This window comes from Saccopteryx bilineata, chromosome 2 (assembly GCF_036850765.1).
Source record: "Saccopteryx bilineata isolate mSacBil1 chromosome 2, mSacBil1_pri_phased_curated, whole genome shotgun sequence".
Taxonomy (NCBI): Eukaryota; Metazoa; Chordata; class Mammalia; order Chiroptera; family Emballonuridae; genus Saccopteryx; species Saccopteryx bilineata.
In genome coordinates this window covers 174,623,704-174,641,789 of record NC_089491.1, presented here as the reverse complement: position 1 = coordinate 174,641,789, position 18,086 = coordinate 174,623,704, and the positions used below count along the sequence as shown (strand labels likewise).

The 18,086-nt window shown below is 41.4% G+C and overlaps 1 protein-coding gene and 1 long non-coding RNA gene across 11 annotated transcripts in view; one reads left to right on the top strand and one right to left on the bottom strand.

Moving 5' to 3' along the window:
• Positions 1-10,839, bottom strand: part of WNK1 (WNK lysine deficient protein kinase 1) — a 197,307-nt gene extending 186,468 nt beyond the window's left edge. For all 9 annotated transcript variants that reach the window (XM_066258668.1, XM_066258659.1, XM_066258660.1 and 6 more), the window contains exon 1: positions 10,086-10,839. In XM_066258668.1, the coding sequence (XP_066114765.1) occupies positions 10,086-10,835 (750 nt within the window). In that variant the 5' untranslated portion in view covers positions 10,836-10,839. The remainder of the gene's footprint in view (positions 1-10,085) is intronic.
• A 1,258-nt stretch (positions 10,840-12,097) lies between these two features.
• Positions 12,098-18,086, top strand: part of LOC136325015 (uncharacterized) — a 34,529-nt gene continuing 28,540 nt past the window's right edge. Inside the window, exons 1-3 of one of the 2 annotated variants that reach the window (XR_010729183.1) lie at positions 12,098-12,131; positions 12,772-13,249; positions 13,649-13,724. This is a non-coding gene — a long non-coding RNA (uncharacterized lncRNA). The remainder of the gene's footprint in view (positions 12,132-12,771; positions 13,250-13,648; positions 13,725-18,086) is intronic. The other variant, XR_010729184.1, reaches the window with a different exon arrangement.

The window sequence follows — 18,086 nt, the reverse complement described above, 5'->3', positions numbered from 1 at the left end:
ATTCAGTGCAGTTCGATGTGGGCTCACACACAGATTTTTTAGGACTCCTTAGGTACTATCCCCTATAGCCTCTACAGACTCGTCCCTGACTGATGGCCTACCAGAACGGGTTTTTTCCACCAAACTGCCGGTTTCCTTCAACTGCTTATCCCACTGAGTAATGTTATTCCTATGTGGTGGCGCTTCGTTATAAACGTGCCGATATTCACGTTGCACTTTGGTCACAGATTCTAATTTAATGAGCCACAGAACACACTGAACTTTCCTCTGTATCGTCCATCTCAACTGGCATGGCCATGGGCTGCTCCGCTGTATACATGGTGTTACATCATTATCTGCGCATGTGCACATGCTGCCACATCATCCTACAGAAACTGGGAGGGTTTTCCTTTTATTTGGTGCAGATCTCACACTTCTATCGTCTTTTGTTGCTTTCCTGTGACCGGTCAAAAGTGCACCATGACTTTACGGACACACTGTAGAAGCTTAGAATTGGCTATTCTAAACTGTTTCTACTATCAACAGTTTTGACAACAAATTTTTCATAAATTTTGTTTTTCAACGTTTTCAATTCTCTGTACACCAGCTGGGTGTTCTGTAATTTAATTCATTTCTGACACTCACTACCTTGGAGTTAGCACAAAGACTCATCCCAAAACTGACCTGACTTCTATGTGCCAGTGGCATTGACACCTATACCTCTAATTGATAGGCTATAAATCAGGGGTTCTCATAACCCTCCCCCTTTAGGTTTGATAATTTGTAGACTGTAGACTGACCCACAGAACTCAGGAACAGCAAAATGGAAAAGATGCATAGGGCAAAGTATGTGAGGAGGGCCACAGAGCTTCCATGCCCTCTCAGGTGCATTGCCTCTCAGCACTTTGATGTGTTCATCAACCCAGAAGCTCTCTGAGCTCCGTTGTTTAGGGCAGTGGTTTTCAACCGTGGGTTTATGATGCCAGTCCATCAGAAATTTTATGATGGTCCATGAAAGAGTAGATCACCTAAACTCCTTCGCTCACCAACACGAAATTTCTAGTGGACCGGCAGATGAAAACCTCTGGTTTAGGGTAATCTATGGAGATTTCATCACATAGGCAGAACTGAATAAATCTCTAGAAATCAGTAGTTGACTCAATCAATCTCCAGCTCCTCTTCCACTCCCTGGTTGCAGGGATAGATATACACTTAAAGTTCCAATTCCGGTGATAAGCCCCTATACTGAAACTATTTAACTACTAAGGGAATATTTTGAAAAACTTCCCACATTTTGAGGTGAAATTTTGTGTGCCTAAGTATGGATTACCCCTTGTGCTTAACAGGGTATAGGACTGTCTGACTTCAAAGAACCATTTTAGTCTAAAGAACATCCAGGATGTTTATTAGTATTAGTCTTTGCCATTGGGTACAGAAGCAAAAAATATCAATGGATACATTTTCAGTTTTACCAAATTGTTAATACCAAGTCTTGCGACTTCCAGAAGAAAACTTCATTTATCTGGAAATCTTACTGGAGGTTAGGTAATATCTTATTTCCATAACAATCCTGAATTAAATTAGACATTTCGGAGGATTTCAAAACATAATTATGAAATTTAAATGAGATTTCTATTTGGAGCTCATACATACAAGACAGCAAAATCCTTCTCAATAGTATTTACATATATATATATATATATATGTCAAAGTAAAGAGAAGGAAAAATGATGTAACAAGATTTTTAAAAATCAAGGGAAAAAAGTCAATTACTGTCAGTATCAAGAACTAAGCTAACAAACTATAACCCCAATCTCCAAAGTAATTAAAACTAAATCCTGTGGAAATTATACAGTAACAACCTATCAATTTATTCACGGGTACTCTAATACCCTTAATTCTGCTTTCCCGGTGAGTAAAAAGACAGCATTGGTACCTAACAATTTTAGGAATTTAGAAACCCAATTAATTTTTATACATTAGATGTCACCTAAAGTCCAGGACAAAACTCCTACTTACACTTATAGTCATTCAATTTCTCTATTAGATGGAAATTTGATATATAATAGACAGCTAGAATAAAATATTCTTTCTCCTTAAGTACTTAAGTCTATTATTTTTTTTATTCATTTTATTTTATTTATTCATTTTTAGAGAGGAGAGAGAGGGAAAGAAAGGAGAGAGAGACAAGAGAAAGAGAGAAGGGGGGAGGAGCTGGAAGCATTAACTCCCATATGTGCCTTGACCAGGCAAGCCCAGGGTTTTGAACTGGCGACCTCAGCATTTCCAGGTCGACGCTTTATCCACTGCGCCACCACAGGTGAGGCTTATTTTATTTTATTTATAAATTTTTTTTACCGAGGGAGGGATGAGAAGCATCAATCATTAGTTTTTCATTGCACGTTGCAACACCATAATTGTTCATTGATTGCTCTCTCATATGTGCCTTAACCGCGGGCCTTCAGCAGACTGAGTAACCCCTTGCTTGAGCCAGCGAGCTTGGGCTCAAGCTGGTGAGCTTTTTGCTCAAACCAGATGAGCCTTCACTCAAGCTGGTGACCTCGGGGTCTCGAACCTGGGTTTTCTGCATCCCAGTCCAACACTCTATCCACTGCGCCACCACCCAGTCAGGCAAGTACTTAAGTCTAAACAGAACATTCTCTATGATAAGCAATGTAAATAGCATCTAAAAAAACTCTAAATATACCAAGATTTAAATAAAAAAACAAAACAACCCTGCTATCTCTCTTCCTATAGACCCTACATATGTACACTGGCTTAAAAGGCCATTTAAGTGCAGACATATTTCATGAAGTCCAAGTATAAAAGGTATAAAATGCTTGATGACAAATTATAATTGCTACAAAAGCAAAAGGACTTAGAATTCCACTAGAATTCAAACTCTTCTTCCTGGTTTAACTAAAATCTTCTGCAGTGGAAAGAACAGGTACTCAGATATGCCATGTGATCTTTTTATCTTTTTTTTTTCTTTTTCCAAAGTTAGAAGCCGGGAAGGCAGCCAGACAGACTTCCGCATGCACCTGACCGGGATCCACCCAGCATGCCCACTAGGGGGCGATGTTCTGTCCATCTGGGGCATTGCTCTGTTGAGGCCAGAGCCATTCGAGCGCCTAGCGGAGGCCGTGGAGCCATCCCCAGCGCCCGGGCCAACTTTGCTCCAGTGGAGCCTTGGCTGTGGAAGTGGAAGAGAGATAAGAGAGAGAATGGAGAAGGGGAAAAGGTAGAGAAGCAGATGGGCGTTTCTCCTGTGTGTCCTGACCGGGAACTGAACCCAGGACTTCCACATGCTGGGCGACGCTCTACCGCTGAACCAACCGGCCAGGGCCTGTCATGTGATCTTAAAACACAAATTTTTAAGCCTGAGTTAGATTCCTCAAATATGAAACTGAGAAAATATATGCCTTACATTGTTATAAGAATTACAAATAATATGCTGAAAAAAGTGCTTTTATTAGGTATTAGTAATTATTAATACCTTTCCAAATTAATTAACAGTAGGAACACTGCAAAGAGACAATACCTGAAGTATAAGTAGTATTTAGACTTCTTGTCCTGGAAAGTCCATTTTGACCATATTCTAGAAACAGTATTAATAATTCAGAACCTAGGCCTGGCCAGATAGCTGTCCCAAAGCTCAGAGGTTGCCGTTCAATTCACCGTCAGGACACATACAGGAACAGATTTATGTTCCGGTCTCTCTCCCTCCCTTTCTCTAAAATCAATAAAATAAACATTAAAAAATAAATTCAGAACCTTTTCTTGTAATGGAATTATAAGAAATCTGTTTTGAGTGACAAACAAGGATGGTCATTTCAGAAAGATGCTCTACTCATAGTGATATGCAAATGTTGCACACATGCCAGAAATGATAGGAGAACAAACTGTTTAAAAATCAGGCCCTGGCCAGTTGGCTCAGTGGATAGAGAGATGGCCCCATGTGCAGACATCTAAAGTTCAATCCTCAGTCAGGGCACACATGAGAAGCAACCATCTGCTTCACCCCTTCCACTTCTCACTTCTCTCTCTCTCTCTCCCCCTCCCCTTCCTCCCTCCTGCAGCCATGGCTCAACTGGTTTGGCACATTTGCCCAGGTGCTAAGGATGGCTCCTGGAACTTCTACCTCAGGTGCTAAAAATAGTTCAGTTGCAAGCATGGCCCCAGATGGGCAGAGCATTGGTCCCAGACAAGGGCTGCCGGGTGGATCCTGGTTGGGGCACATACAGGAGTCTATTTCCCCTCCTCTCACATGGAAAAGAAGGAAAAAAAAGATTTGATAAAATTCCTCTGTTGACAAAGCAGAAATCTCCTCAAACCCAACTTTAATTAAGACATTTTCAGTATTCAGTTTGTAACGTGATAAGTTACAGCCTTCAAAATGGATTATTTTAAAGCACCATCATTCTTTTCCTCTATTGTATGTAACACTTGACCATTTTCAAAAGTACGTTCATATAGGATTTTCATTGATCCTCAAAAATACTGTTAAATTGGTAAAACATATTACTAATAACTCAGCAATTACAGATTAAGTTCCTCACTCAGGGTTGGGTAATGGGATAACCTAGAACCCAAGTATTCTTCCTTGGTGCTCCTTTCCAGTACACAGTAGTGTATTATACCTCATTGAACTCTCCCAATACAAGATTAGAGAATCTGCTGTGCACCAAAGAAAGGGAAGGAATATGGTTGAAATAACCCTGAGATTTATAACTATTTCTATCTTGGTAACAGAAAAAATTAGTATTTATTATAGTATGTATATTGAACAACTACATATATCTTCAAAGAGCTCAAAAACTAGTAGAGTACACAAAAATGGCAAATGACTTCAAATCAATTTGAAGAATACAAGAATGATCCCAAAAGGTGAAAATTTTTAACAAATTCTAGGAACCAGTAATTCAGAAAGGCTGGCATCTGGGAAAGTGACAGATTCTGAAATTATAGTTAGGCAGAAAACAGGTCAAGTTAAATAATTTGAAAGCACTGATGACATTATGTTCAACTCCAAACTTCCTTCTATAAGAATGATAGCAACAGTACGAGTTTTGCTACATGATTTTTCAAGCATGAATGTAAACAAACAAAAATCTTCATAGATAACTCAAAAAGGCAGCCTAAGAGATACTGTGTCATCATAGTTAATATTTATGTGTCAAACCCTGTCCTAAATGTTTTATATATATGTGTGTGTGTGTTCATTTAACTATCACAACTCTACAAAATAGGTACTTACTACATCCTATTTACAGTTAAACTAGCACAGAACTTGCCCACAATGACACAATCATTAGCTGAACCAGGCAGTTTAGTTCTTAATTTCTATGTTATACTGCAGAAAAATTTTGCCCTCTTCAAATATAAATTCACATCATGCTAAGTCTTATCTATTCTTGCAGACTAGATTGGTCCTACGTTTAAAAAAGAAAAACCCAAATAAAATACAAGATGCTAAAAGTATATAAATATAAAGAACTGGTACAGCAAAACCTAGTAATTGGAATTATTGTTAACATGCTCAGAAATTATAATTTGAGCTTAACTACTCTCACTGCCTTTACAGCTTTATCTAAAAAACTTAAACCTACCAGAAAACCCAAATAACAGGGTAGGATGATTTCTCAAATAAGGACCCAGTTTTAGTTGAATGTTTTGCTAGTGTTTAACTGGTGTGATTTTCAAATCACCAGAATCTTGCACTAAAATCTGAATGTCAAGAAACAAACTGTTACCAGGCAACAACAGATTTCCAATTTATTTTACCAAGAAACAAAACAAACCACCTTTTTTCCAAGTTCTTACACTAGAAACTGTGATACTAAAAGTAAAAAAAAAATAAAAAAAAAGTAAATAAAAGGAAAGCATATTAATAAACCCTTAAAACTATATCACTAAAAATTAACCTAAATGTAATTCTCAATTCCTACTCTGCTCAGAAAGGACAACAGATTATTGCAAGTAAGTCATCAATCATTCTTTAGTATGTATAGAAGCTACCCTTGAGTTATCTCAATTTTGCCCATACAGTACTCAACAAGGACTGTGAGAATGAAAAACAAACCAACAGCACCGGCCAGAGAGCTCAGTTGGTTAGAGCATGGTTCCAAGTGCAAAGGTTGCCATTTAGATCCCTGATCTGGGCACATACAGGAAGAGATTGATGTTCCTGTCTCTGTCTCTCTCTTTCTCTCCCTCTCCCCACGTTTCTCCTCTCTCGCTAAAATCAACAAATAAAAATTATTTAAAAAACCAACTAACCAACCAACAAACAAGAACTCCAAAAGACTATTCCCTGAAATCTAGTTCCTGGGATGGCAACTTCTCATCCTCAAAAGTAAGGAATATGGCACAAATTCAAAAAGTAAAGGTAAAAACAACCCTCAATACGCAAATAGATTCGCTTGTCAGTTATTTTAAGAACTGTAGCAAAAAAAATAAGTTATAGTTTCTTAATCATACAATCACATCTTATATCTGAAGAACTGCTAAACTTTTTATAAAATATTAATATCAGCCCTGGCCGGATAGCTCAGTTGATTAGACTCTAACCGTTAGAGCATCATCCTGAAGCAAAGAGGTTGTGGGTTCGATTCCTGGTCAGGGCACATTCAGGAACAGATTGAATGTTTTCTCTCTCTTTCTCTCTCTTTCCCTTTTTCTCTCACTAAAATCAATAAATAAAAATTAAAAAAAATTAATATTATATACTCAAGATAATATCCTTAACTTACTAAAAGCCAGACTAAAGCAAACACTAAGTATATTTACTGGAGCTTAAAAAAATTTATGATTTGAAAAAAAAACAACAAAAACCCCTAAGCCTGACCAGGCAGTGGCGCAATGGATAGAGCGTCGGACTGGGATGCGGAAGGACCCAGGTTCGAGACCCTGAGGTCTCCAGCTTGAGTGCAGGCTCATCTGGCTTCAGCAAAAAGCTCACCAGCTTGGACCCAAGGTCGCTGGCTCCAGCAAGGGGTTACTTGGTCTGCTGAAGGCCCGCGGTCAAGGCACATATGAGAAAGCAATCAATGAACAACTAAGATGTCGCAACGAAAAACTGATGATTGATGCTTCTCATCTCTCTCCATTCCAGTCTGTCTGTCCCTATCTATCCCTCTCTCTGACTCTCTCTCTAGTCCCTGTAAAAAAAAAAAAAAAAAAAAATTATGATTTGGTCTCCCCTTTCAGGTGGATCTGGAGACAATCTTATCAATACATAAAGTGAATTTATCAAGTGTAAGGAAAGTGCTTGAAGTAGATAAGGACCTACTGATTAGGACCATTGTCTATCCTAAAACTATCTATCAATAAGTTTTTTTAAAGCCAATTATATTGTTTCTTAAAAACAAATCCCTTCCTAAAATAGCAATGTAAACTGCAAAGTCCAGCATAAAATTTTCTTACCAAGGCTCATCATTTGCCTAATAAAACCAGGTAAAGAAATTTGTATCTTAAAAGACCTGTTATCACTTAAGATTCTGTGGTATCAAAGCATTACCTATTGATATTTGTTTTAATAGACAGCTATGCATACTGTTAACTCTAAAAATAAGCTTGATGGAAACAAGTTTGATTTACAGACCATACTTACTCATTCTCCATCCTAAAAAGCCTTTCTCCATTTGAAGTGACAGAATCAATACCCACATCGGAATTCAGAAATATGACTTCAACACCAAAACAGAATTGCTTCATTTGAGATTTACTAATTAGCTACTAAACTACAAAATGCTCTAACGTTTCCCAAATTATTAGGTCCTAACCAGTTTTATTTGTGTTCTTTACCAACCTAAGCAGGTTATTTCTCAGATATATTCAAGTTTTTTATTTATCAAATAAATAGGCAAAATAACCTAAGATTTCTTTTCGTTTTAATACCCTCAGTATTTAATTCAACAACTGAACACAGTATTTCTCCTGTCTCCCTACAGAAAAAATATGTATATTAGAAATACATATCCAGCAAAAAGAGCTTTTCCTTCTTCCCAATACTTTAGTAACTCCTTTGCTTGTCCTTTCATTTGGATCCAAAACCAAAAACTTACACACTAACCTACTGAATAGGTTAATAGGCAAAGATCCTGGTCCAAAAAACCCCCAAAATCCAAAAAACAAACAAAAAACACTGCCCACCTACTGCTTGATAGGACCCTGGGGCCAGGATAATTACATTTTTTTTAAAAAAACAGAATGATAAATTATAAAAACAAGGTCAAATGACATTTGGAAGTTTCTAAACCAGGGTACCACTCAATGAGCTAGAGGTTCTGTAGCCAAATCCTGACATTCTTTAGTTTGACAAAAATCCAAAAAGTCATGAGTTCTAAGAAAAACTGAGATGCTCAAACTTATTACTGTGACATTACACAAATTAAGACTTATTCCACTTCACCATTAGTTCTAAACTAATAAACTATCAGAAAATTCCAGATGACTAAGAAAAACCTACACATAGAGAAGTCTTCAAAGTTAAATAATTGAAACCACCAAAATCTATAATGTGCTCAACATTTACTTGGATCCATCTTAAGAGAATAAGGTAACCAATTAATGAAAAAAATTGTTTAAAAACACATATTCAAAGATAAAACTATAACAGAAGAATAAAATCCAGGATCAGTAGCAACAGGCACCTTGGGTACAAAAAAGAAATAGGCGTCTGCCTGTAAACCAAAATTTTGCCTGTAAACCAAAAGAAATCAGACCTAAGTTTTTGAGTAAGACTGACCAATGGGAATAAAAATATAGTTTAATTTTTTAAAAGTTCTCCCACCTTTCCATCTCTAAACTACTGTAAAATCGAGTAGTTATTACACAGTGACTCATAAGTTCTGTATCATTAACTGTAAAACCTAAAAAATTATGTTCTAAAGAACTTGTCAGGTTTTAAGTTTACTTCCTTACACATATTGAATTTCCCTTCACATGTGCTATGGCCTTGGTCATCTTGGAAGGTGATATTTAAAGAATCATCTTGGAAGGTGATATTTAAAGAATTTATTATTAACATGGATAAAACAAAATTCACAGATCATTCAGTTACTTTCATATCCTATTTCAGCTTGGTCCATTTTCTTAGCAATAAGAATATGGATAATGGCATTCTTCATGTATAATGTAGGGGACTTTTTCATTCCATCCAGTGTAACTCTTCCTCTTCCATTAACCTGTGCTCACTTCCTCGCAGTCAAGCAACAAGCAGTCCAAACCCAACTATTTAAAACTAGAGTGTACTTGTCAACCAAAATGACACACCATTATTTACACCATGAAAACCTCCCCGAGAGGTTAAAAATGAAGCAATGTGACTCCTATGGACTCTTGGGAAAGTTTGGCTTAAAAACCTTTTATAACAAAATTAAAACAATAATGACATTACAACTCTTAAAGCATGCAATTTTGCATGGACTCATATTACTCACTGTACAGTAATATGTACTCACTGTAAAGTAATATGTACTCATATTACTTACTGGTGTGGCTGAAGACACACCAGTTTTAATTAACAATGTCAGATCACTGCTAGATTTCAAGGGGCTTGAGCATCATTAGGTGGTACAATATCAAATACTTACTGCATCTTATTAGTCTCAAGGCACCTAGTCAGAGAAGAAAGTCTTTTTTGTAGTAGTAATCATTAAATGCCTGTGCAACCACCAAGATACAGCCAAAGGAAGGTCTTTCATGAACAAGCTCGCTCTTATTTAAGAGGAACAGCTTGATCTCAGGGATGGAAGGAAGCACGCAGGTAACACACCAGCAGCTCATCCAGAGCCTCTGATGGGGCTGAAATGTACGAATTGAGGCTGTATTTTCCTAACTCAAAACCTTCTCCACTAATTCTAAGCTCTATAACAATAACTAGTATAACAGATACTATAACAATAACAAATAGGCAATGCGTTAGTATCGACGATTTTCACTACTCCTTCCTTAGCAGCAGATGTAATTTTAATCTCTTTCCAAAGTATGGCCTCCCCCCACTCAGAGAATCAAAAGCAAAGGGTGAACTCGATAAACTGGCTTGACTGAGCCACATTTGGGATCCAAACCACTGTAAAATAAAGACGTAGGCGGGGCTGTACCTGCAGTTCACACCAGGCGACCTCCACTGTGGTTTCAGTGTCCAGTCCTTTGTAGACCGTCTTAAAGGAGCCTCGACCAATTTCGATGTCAAACTTGAGAAAGCGGCCATCATTGGACATTCCCACCGCCTTGGTCTCCAGCTCCTCGATATCATCCTGTTGCTGGCTCCGTTCCTCCTGCGGTTCCTTGGCGCCCCCGCTGCCGCTTCTGGAGGACGGAGGCTCCTCTTTGCTCCCCACCTGCTCAGGCTGGGACACTTGGCGGTCTCTGCTGATACTGCTGGGGGCAGTCGTGGCCGCAGGGCCCGCGGCGGTCGGCCCCCTGGGGGCAGCGGCGGCGACGGGAGGCTGCAGGGCCACCTGGGCAGCAGCGGTGGCGGTGACGGTCTCCTCGCGCTGGGGCTCTGGCGGAAGACTCTGCGGAAGCACGGCGGCGACGCTGGGCTGAGAGGCAGAAAACGCGAGCCCGGGCAATTCCAACGCAGTGGCGTTGGAGTCGCAGATGACGCTGCGACGGAAGAAGCGGTGCTCGGTGGTGGTGGTCGCGGCCGCCCCCCGGCTGTCCTTGTCCATGGTGTGGCGGCGACGCCGGTACTCCTCAGTTCGGCCGGCCCCAGCGTCGGCCCCCGTTCCCAGCTTCTCCCCCACAGAGGAGTCGGAGCTGGAGCCATTCTTGGGGGAAGGCGCCGGAGGCGAGAGGCTCAGGGAGCTCGCAGCGCCGCTCTGCTTCTCCGCGGCGCCGCCAGACATGGTCGGTCAGCTGGGGCGCGGCGAGCCGGCTCGAACTTGTGAATGAAGAGAGGGCGAAGGGGCCGAGCCCGAGGCGCCTCGAAGGGCGGCAGGTCCCGGTGCGACGGCTGCCGCTCCCAGAGGGTGCGGGTCAAAGCGGACGGCTCCTCGCTCAGCACTGACAAGTCACCCCGGAGGCGAGGCGGGACGCGGGGCCCGGCTGCGACAGCTGCTGCGGCTCACGAGGTGTGCTCGACGGTGGGCTATCGGAGAGCTGAGCCACCGGGGTTAGCGCCTCGCGATCCGCATCCATCCTGCGGCAAGCGGTGGCCGGGGAGGCTGGAGCAGAAACGGCGCCGCAGTCATAAGGGCAGAGCAAGGAGTCGGCACCGAGTCGAGGCGGATGCGGCGGTGGCGACGGCTCCTCGCCTCCTCCCCCGCCGCCGCCGCCGCCGCGGGCCGGGCTGCCTAGGCCCGGAGGGCGGCGGGAACGCGAGGCAGGGACCAGCACCGACTCCCGAGCTGCCGCAGCTCCAGAGCCAGAGGGGAGGGGCCGAGGAAGGCGAGGGAGGGCCCGGCCGGGGGCTCCGGACAGTCAGTCGGCCGGTCGCCGCCTCTCCAACGCGCCCCCAGCGAGGGGAACAAGTCTCACAAGTCCATCGCCCCGGTGTGGAGGCTCGAAGCCTCGGTGCCTGAGGAGCGGGCCCCCCCTTCCCCGAGGCCTCCCCGCCCGCCCCGGGCCTGGCAAACTCCGTCTCCTCCCGGGTCGGTGCCGGGGGCTGACGGAGGGAGGGAACGGTGGGGAGGGGAGGGCCGCTCACTGCGGGGCACGAGCTCCGCTGCTTCTCTGGGCCGAGAGCAGAAGAGACCGAGAGGACTGAGTGAAGAGGGACAGGGAAAGAAAAGAGTAGTCACCCCAACAGGCGCCTTCTGTCACCAAAGACGGGGGTGCAGACTGGTCGAGTGTGAAGAGCTGCCTCCGCCGAAGAAACTCGCCGCACTAAATGGCGGCGGGAGTCGGGAGGCTCCACACAGCCCGCTCGGATCCCGCCCCCCACCGCCCGGGGCAGCCCCACCCCCACCCCCACCCCCACTCCCACCCCCACCCTCACCTCACTCTCAGGGCTCTCGCGCAAGCGTGTCAGTACCGAGGCTCCTGGGACTTGTAGTTGACTCATTTAAGGAATAAAAGAAGCTCAAGAGGAAGGAGCCTACGATTCCCGTGATGCCAAGCGGCTGCTTTAATTTGCTGCTTCATGGGAATTGTAGTTTTCTTTTGGAAACCGCCCCTTCTGGAAGGCTGATGGGAGCGTCACCGTGAGTCGCTAAACCCCATCCTTCAATCACGCTAGCTGGCGAAATCATTATCTAGGGATTAATTATGGAAGAAGGGAAGGAAGGAAAAGGGAGGCAGGACGAGGGGAGAGATTTCTATCAATGCTCTGCTGAGGTTATAGAGAGCTCTTAAACTTGCCATGCAAAGACAAATGATCTGTTGTTCATCTTTAATGGAGAAAGCTGCAGTAGTGTTGAGTGACTGTAGTGGTGTGGGGGTGGAGGGGAAATGCAAAGCAGTAGAACCAGAGCCTGAGCTCAGAGAGCCAGAAGAGCTAACGACTACTTCGGTAGAGTAAAACAAACTTTTTGAATTGCGCATGAGATTAATATTAAGGGGGTTGGAGAAGGAAACAGAGAGAATTATTTTCTACCCTCCTCCCTTCCACAGCAATTAAGATAAGTTGTGGACGTTCTCAGTTCCAGCCCCAAAACAGACATTCTGGCTCTCAAAGATGAGCTGCCTTACTGAAATCTAGGAGAATAAAATGAATGGTGTGGGAAGGGCGATGAGCTTTGCGTTTTTTACCACAGACTTGGGAAATCTGAGTTGACTTCTGTTAATTTCCATCTTTCCTTTGCTTGATGACTTAGTAAAATAACATCCCCTCTTTGTCTACAGGTATATGAGAGCACACACGTAGTTTATACCATAGCTTTGGACATAGAGGAAATCTGGATCCATACAGTTCATGGTAATGGAATGCTTTTCTTGAATGCTGGACCTTTTGCCTCTCCGAACTACTCAAGATTGTGCGGGTGATGAGCACTAGGGGGCACCAAACAGAGTAGGAAGCCAAACCGGGGAGCGTGATGGCAGTTAAAAGTTGAAGCCGAAGGGATAAGAGCGGGAAGCACTTAAAATGTACGCAACGACATCAGAACGTCGAAACACACTCCAGCCTCTCATCAGCGCCCGCTGTGGAATGAGCTCAGAAGCGCGCTGCGTAGCGGAGGACCACACTAAGACTACAAGTAGTTTAGAAACAGCTTGACCGAAGATTCTTTAGGTAGCACTAGTTTCCTTGGAAATGCCCACAACTTATCTGGATGAGCTCCACGTAGAGAGATGTGCTATACAGTTTATATTATTGTATCTGGTACGTAAAATACACTAGTTTACAGGTTTGGGTTGGGGGGTAGTCAAAAGCTGCACTTTCGGATATACAAAAGAGTTTGTTTTAAAACCAATGGTTGTTAGGTTTCATGAAGCTAACAGATTGTGAACATTTTAGAATACAAATAAGTAGGGGCCACTTGAATACTGAATTATTCACTCGTTTGCTATGGTAATGGTAAATGTCATTATCATATATTATATAATTAGTGCTTTGTCTCCAACCCTAAACTTAATGTAAAAGCAAGGGAAGAAATAACTTTACAGTACATTTTTTATTGTACTTCTTGAGGCAGATTCCAAGAACTTGCTCAGTTGTTGCTTTACTAGGAAAAATCGTCTGATTTTAATTTTTTTTATTTTTATTATTTATTCATTTTAGAGAGGAGAGAGAGAGAGTCAGAGAGAGACAGGGGGGAGGAGCTGGAAGCATCAACTCCCATATGTGCCCTGACCAGGTAAGCCCAGGGTTTTGAACCAGTGACCTTAGCATTTCCAGGTCGACGCCTTAACCACTGCGCCACCACAGGTCAGGCAAAATCGTCTGATTTTAAACATACGGCAACTAATTACAATATAAATTGGTCAGTTAAACGGAGATAAGTAAATCACAATGTTCACATTTTCACAGCATAAAAACTGATGCTATTTCTGTGTAAATGATCATTAAGAGACTTTATTATTGCCTATTCCTGTTTACTGGGTACTGAAACTTTGGCCACTCTGCATTAGACACAAGTCGTTGACAGTCACCACATCCTATCAACACGTTATTTTAACCATGAACAATTAAATTTATTGTAAATAACTTGATTTAAAGCCCTACTTGCCCACGTGACAGATTTTCCTGCTTGTGTAACATTTGCTTTTCTACGAAAACAGGTACAACTGTAAGTTGAGTATAAATAGTGTACAATGGTTAGATTTAAAGGTTAAACTGTTATGCTCTGGTTTCTCTTCAGATCATATAAATCTTTCGCCTTTTTAAAGGTTAAACTGTTTAGTGTGATTAACTACAGATACTTTTTTTTGCTCTGTTCCCTTTTTAATGCTTACCAACTTTCAATTAACATATTTTCTGATACTTATTAATATGATATACCTACTAGTATCTTTCCTTTCCCTGTCATTTAAATTATCAAGTAAAGAACTGACCCCTCTATAATCTATATAAAACAGCAAGTGATATAAGTAGAGGTGGCAGAAAGACTCCAGCACACAGTGGATGCACTAAGCTCAGAGTTTTAATTTTCTGACAGGTGGGTCCATAAATAGAATACATGTATTATATTTTCTCTCACCATGTTCTTTATTCACTTTAGTCCTTGTTTATTTCACAGGATGTTATACTCACATAGATTCAGGTTTCTTTCTGTTTCCCATCCATTCACATTTTATTTTTATAGTCCCTTCTATTTGAAACTGGCTAGCAAAGAAAGCCAAAGTCAGCTTTGATTTAGACAGTGGCTGAACAAATAAAATCTACCTTATTTTTTTTAATAAATTTTTATTTTAATGGGGTGACATCAATAAATCAGGGTACATACATTCAAAGAAAACATTTCCAGGTTATCCTGTCATTTAGTTCTGTTGCATACCCATCACCCGAAGAGAGATCGTCCTCCTCCACCCTCCATCCAGTTCTCTCTGTACCCCTCCCCCCTTCTCCCTCCTTCCCTCCCCCCACCCCCCGTAACCACCACACTCCCGTCCATGCCTCTTAGTCTTGCTTCTATGTCCCACCAATGTATGGAATCCTGCAGTTCCTGTTTTTTTTCTGATTTGCCCATTTCACCCCACACAATGCTACCAAGACTCCACCATTCCGCTGCAAGTGATCCGATGTCATCATTTCTCCTAGCTGAATAGTATACCATGGTGTATATGTGCCCCGTCTTCTTCATCTAGTCCTCTATTTTTTTTTACAGTGATTAAAAGCCTTTAAGCAAACTCTTGGCCAATACAGCAAGAATCCCTAAAAGAGTAGTGTCCTTAACCTGTTCACCAAGTCCAAGTTGGCCCCATCACCATGCCAAATCCCTGAAAAATGCAACCCAACCACAGTTCAGTCTGTTAGGAGCTGTCACAGGAAGCAGGAGTCTAGGAAAGTTCCCCACAGGAAAAGTCCGCGTGGCACTGGAATTGTTGTCACCATTCTATACTTTGCAGCTCATGTCCAAGTCCCAATGACCGCTGCTTCTAGCTGGTAATGATTCAGGTAGACTGGAAAAAGCCATTTGCAGCATGCGTGGATATGGAGCTTCTGTTCTCCTCTGCCTGGAAAGTTGAGACCAGGTTGCTTTTCCCTGGAGCTCTGTGACTGTGGTCTGGTAAAGAGAACTTTGGGATACACTAAGTTCCCGCCACGCGAGTCTCTCCCTGCTGCTGTTCGCTCCGAGGAGCTGGGCAGCCCTCTCTGCGTTTCCGCATTTCCACTTTTCCTACCAGTCTCTGTGTGGCTTCTTCAGCGTTCCTTGGTTGAAGAGTCCTTTTATTTTAGTCCAAAGTTGGTTTTTCCATATGATAGTTCATAAAATTAGTTTTTAATCCACTTTGGTTCTGGGAGGTAGATGCTGGTCTTACCTTATTTGATATGTGGCATAATTCACAGAGTAGTTTTCTTGAAGTATAAGGGGGGAAATACCATCTTGAGAATATTTCTCTTTGTTTCCCCCCTTCTTTCCCTCATTTTCCATGTTCCTTTGTCTTGCCTGGGGATAATTTTAATTTTCCCTCCTTGTCATCTGGAACTCAAGGAAGACTGGTGAATCAGGTGGTTAAACAATGGAAAATGCATTTTAAAAAAATATTTTTTATTATAAATGAAATAAAATATAGGATTTGCCCTATATCAACGCATTTTATCAAACCATAAAAGTAAATGTGTATAGTATTAAGGTAAGAATATCTAATAGAACAGAAGAGTACAGAAAGTCTCATGTATGTATGGGAATTTCATATGAGGAAAATGGCATTTCAAGTCAGTGGGGAAAGTTAATAAATACTGTTTGCATAATTATTCATTTGAAAAACAAATTAGGTTAGATATCTACCTCACTTCACTCACAAAATTAATATCCACATAGCTGAAAGAGCTAACTTTTATTTAAAGAGCTCTAAGAAAAAACAAAAAAAAAGGGATAAGAAAGAAAAATAGTTGACTATATCAAAACTGACAATTCTGTTTAATGAAACACAAAAGATAAACTGGCAGAAAACATGGATCCTGGCTGGATGGCTCAGCTGGTTAGAGCATTGTCCCAAAGCACAGAGGTTGCCAGTTCAATCCCTGAGCAGGGCACACACAGGAACAGATTGATGTCCTTGTCTCTCTCTCTTACTCTCCCTTCTTATCTCTAAAATCAGTAAGATAAACATTGAAAAAAAAAGGAATTGAACAGATACCTTACCGAAAAAGATAAATGAATGACAGATAAGAACATGAAGAGATATACAACATTATCAGTCAGTAAGTAAGTGAAAGTTAAAACCACAATGAAACATTACCACATGTTCACTGGTATGACTAGAATTAAGAAAATAGAGAATACTAAGTGTTGATGAAGCTGTGGAGCAAACAGCAGCTTCTCTCATATGTTGCTGGTAGGCATACAAAGGTATAACTACAGTGTGTCTGTAAAGTCATGGTGCACATTTGCCTGGTCACAGGAAAGCAACAAAGATGATAGAAATGTGAAATCTGCACCAAATAAAAGGAAAACTCTCCCAGTTTCATACCTATTCAGTGCAGTTCGATGTGGGCTCACGCACAGATTTTTTAGGGCTCCTTAGGTAGCTATCCCGTATAGCCTTTACAGACTCATCCCTGACTGATGGCCTACCAGAACGGGTTTTTTCTACCAAACTGCTGGTTTCCTTCAACTGCTTATCTCACCAAGTAATGTTATTCCTATGTGGTGGCGCTTCATTATAAACGCGCCGATATTCACGTTGCACTTTGGTCATGGATTCAAATTTAGTGAGCCACAGAACACACTGAACTTTCTTCTATACCGTCCACATCTCGACTGGCATGGCCGTGGGCTGCTCCGCTGTATACACGGTGTTACATCATCATCTGCGCATGTGCACATGCTGCCACATCATCCTACAGAAACTGGGAGGGTTTTCCTTTTATTTGGTGCAGATTTCACATTTCTATTATCTTTTGTTGCTTTCCTGTGACCGGTCAAAAGTGCACCATGACTTTACGGACACACTGCATTTTGGAAAAGAGTTTGACTTTCTAAAAAAGTTGAGCATACACCTACCATATGAACCAGCAAATCCACCACTAGGTATTTTACTCAAGAGAAATGGAAACATATGTCAATACAAAGATTTATATGGAAATTTTCATAGTAATTTTATTCATGATAGCCAAAAGTAGAAGCAAACCAAATTTCTATCAACAAGGAAAAGGGTAAGTAAATTGTGATATTTCTGTATAATGGAATGCTACTCAGCAATATCAAGAAACAAACTACTGATCTAAACCATAATAAGGATGAATTTCATAAGCATTATGCTAAATGAAAGAAGCCAGACACAAAAATGACTGATTTCATTTACTTGTCAATCTGGAAAAGACAAAATTGTAGTAACATCAGCTCTCAGGTCATGGTTAAGGTGAAGGGATTGACTGCAAAGGAGCACAAGGGAGTTTTTCAAGTGATGGAAATATTTTCTATCTTGATTTTGGTAGTGGTTTCATGAATGTATTCATTTAAAATTCATTGAACAGTATACTTTAAATGGATGATCTTTTTTGAACATACATTATACCTCAATAAAGCAGATTTTTTAAATGGCATGTAATT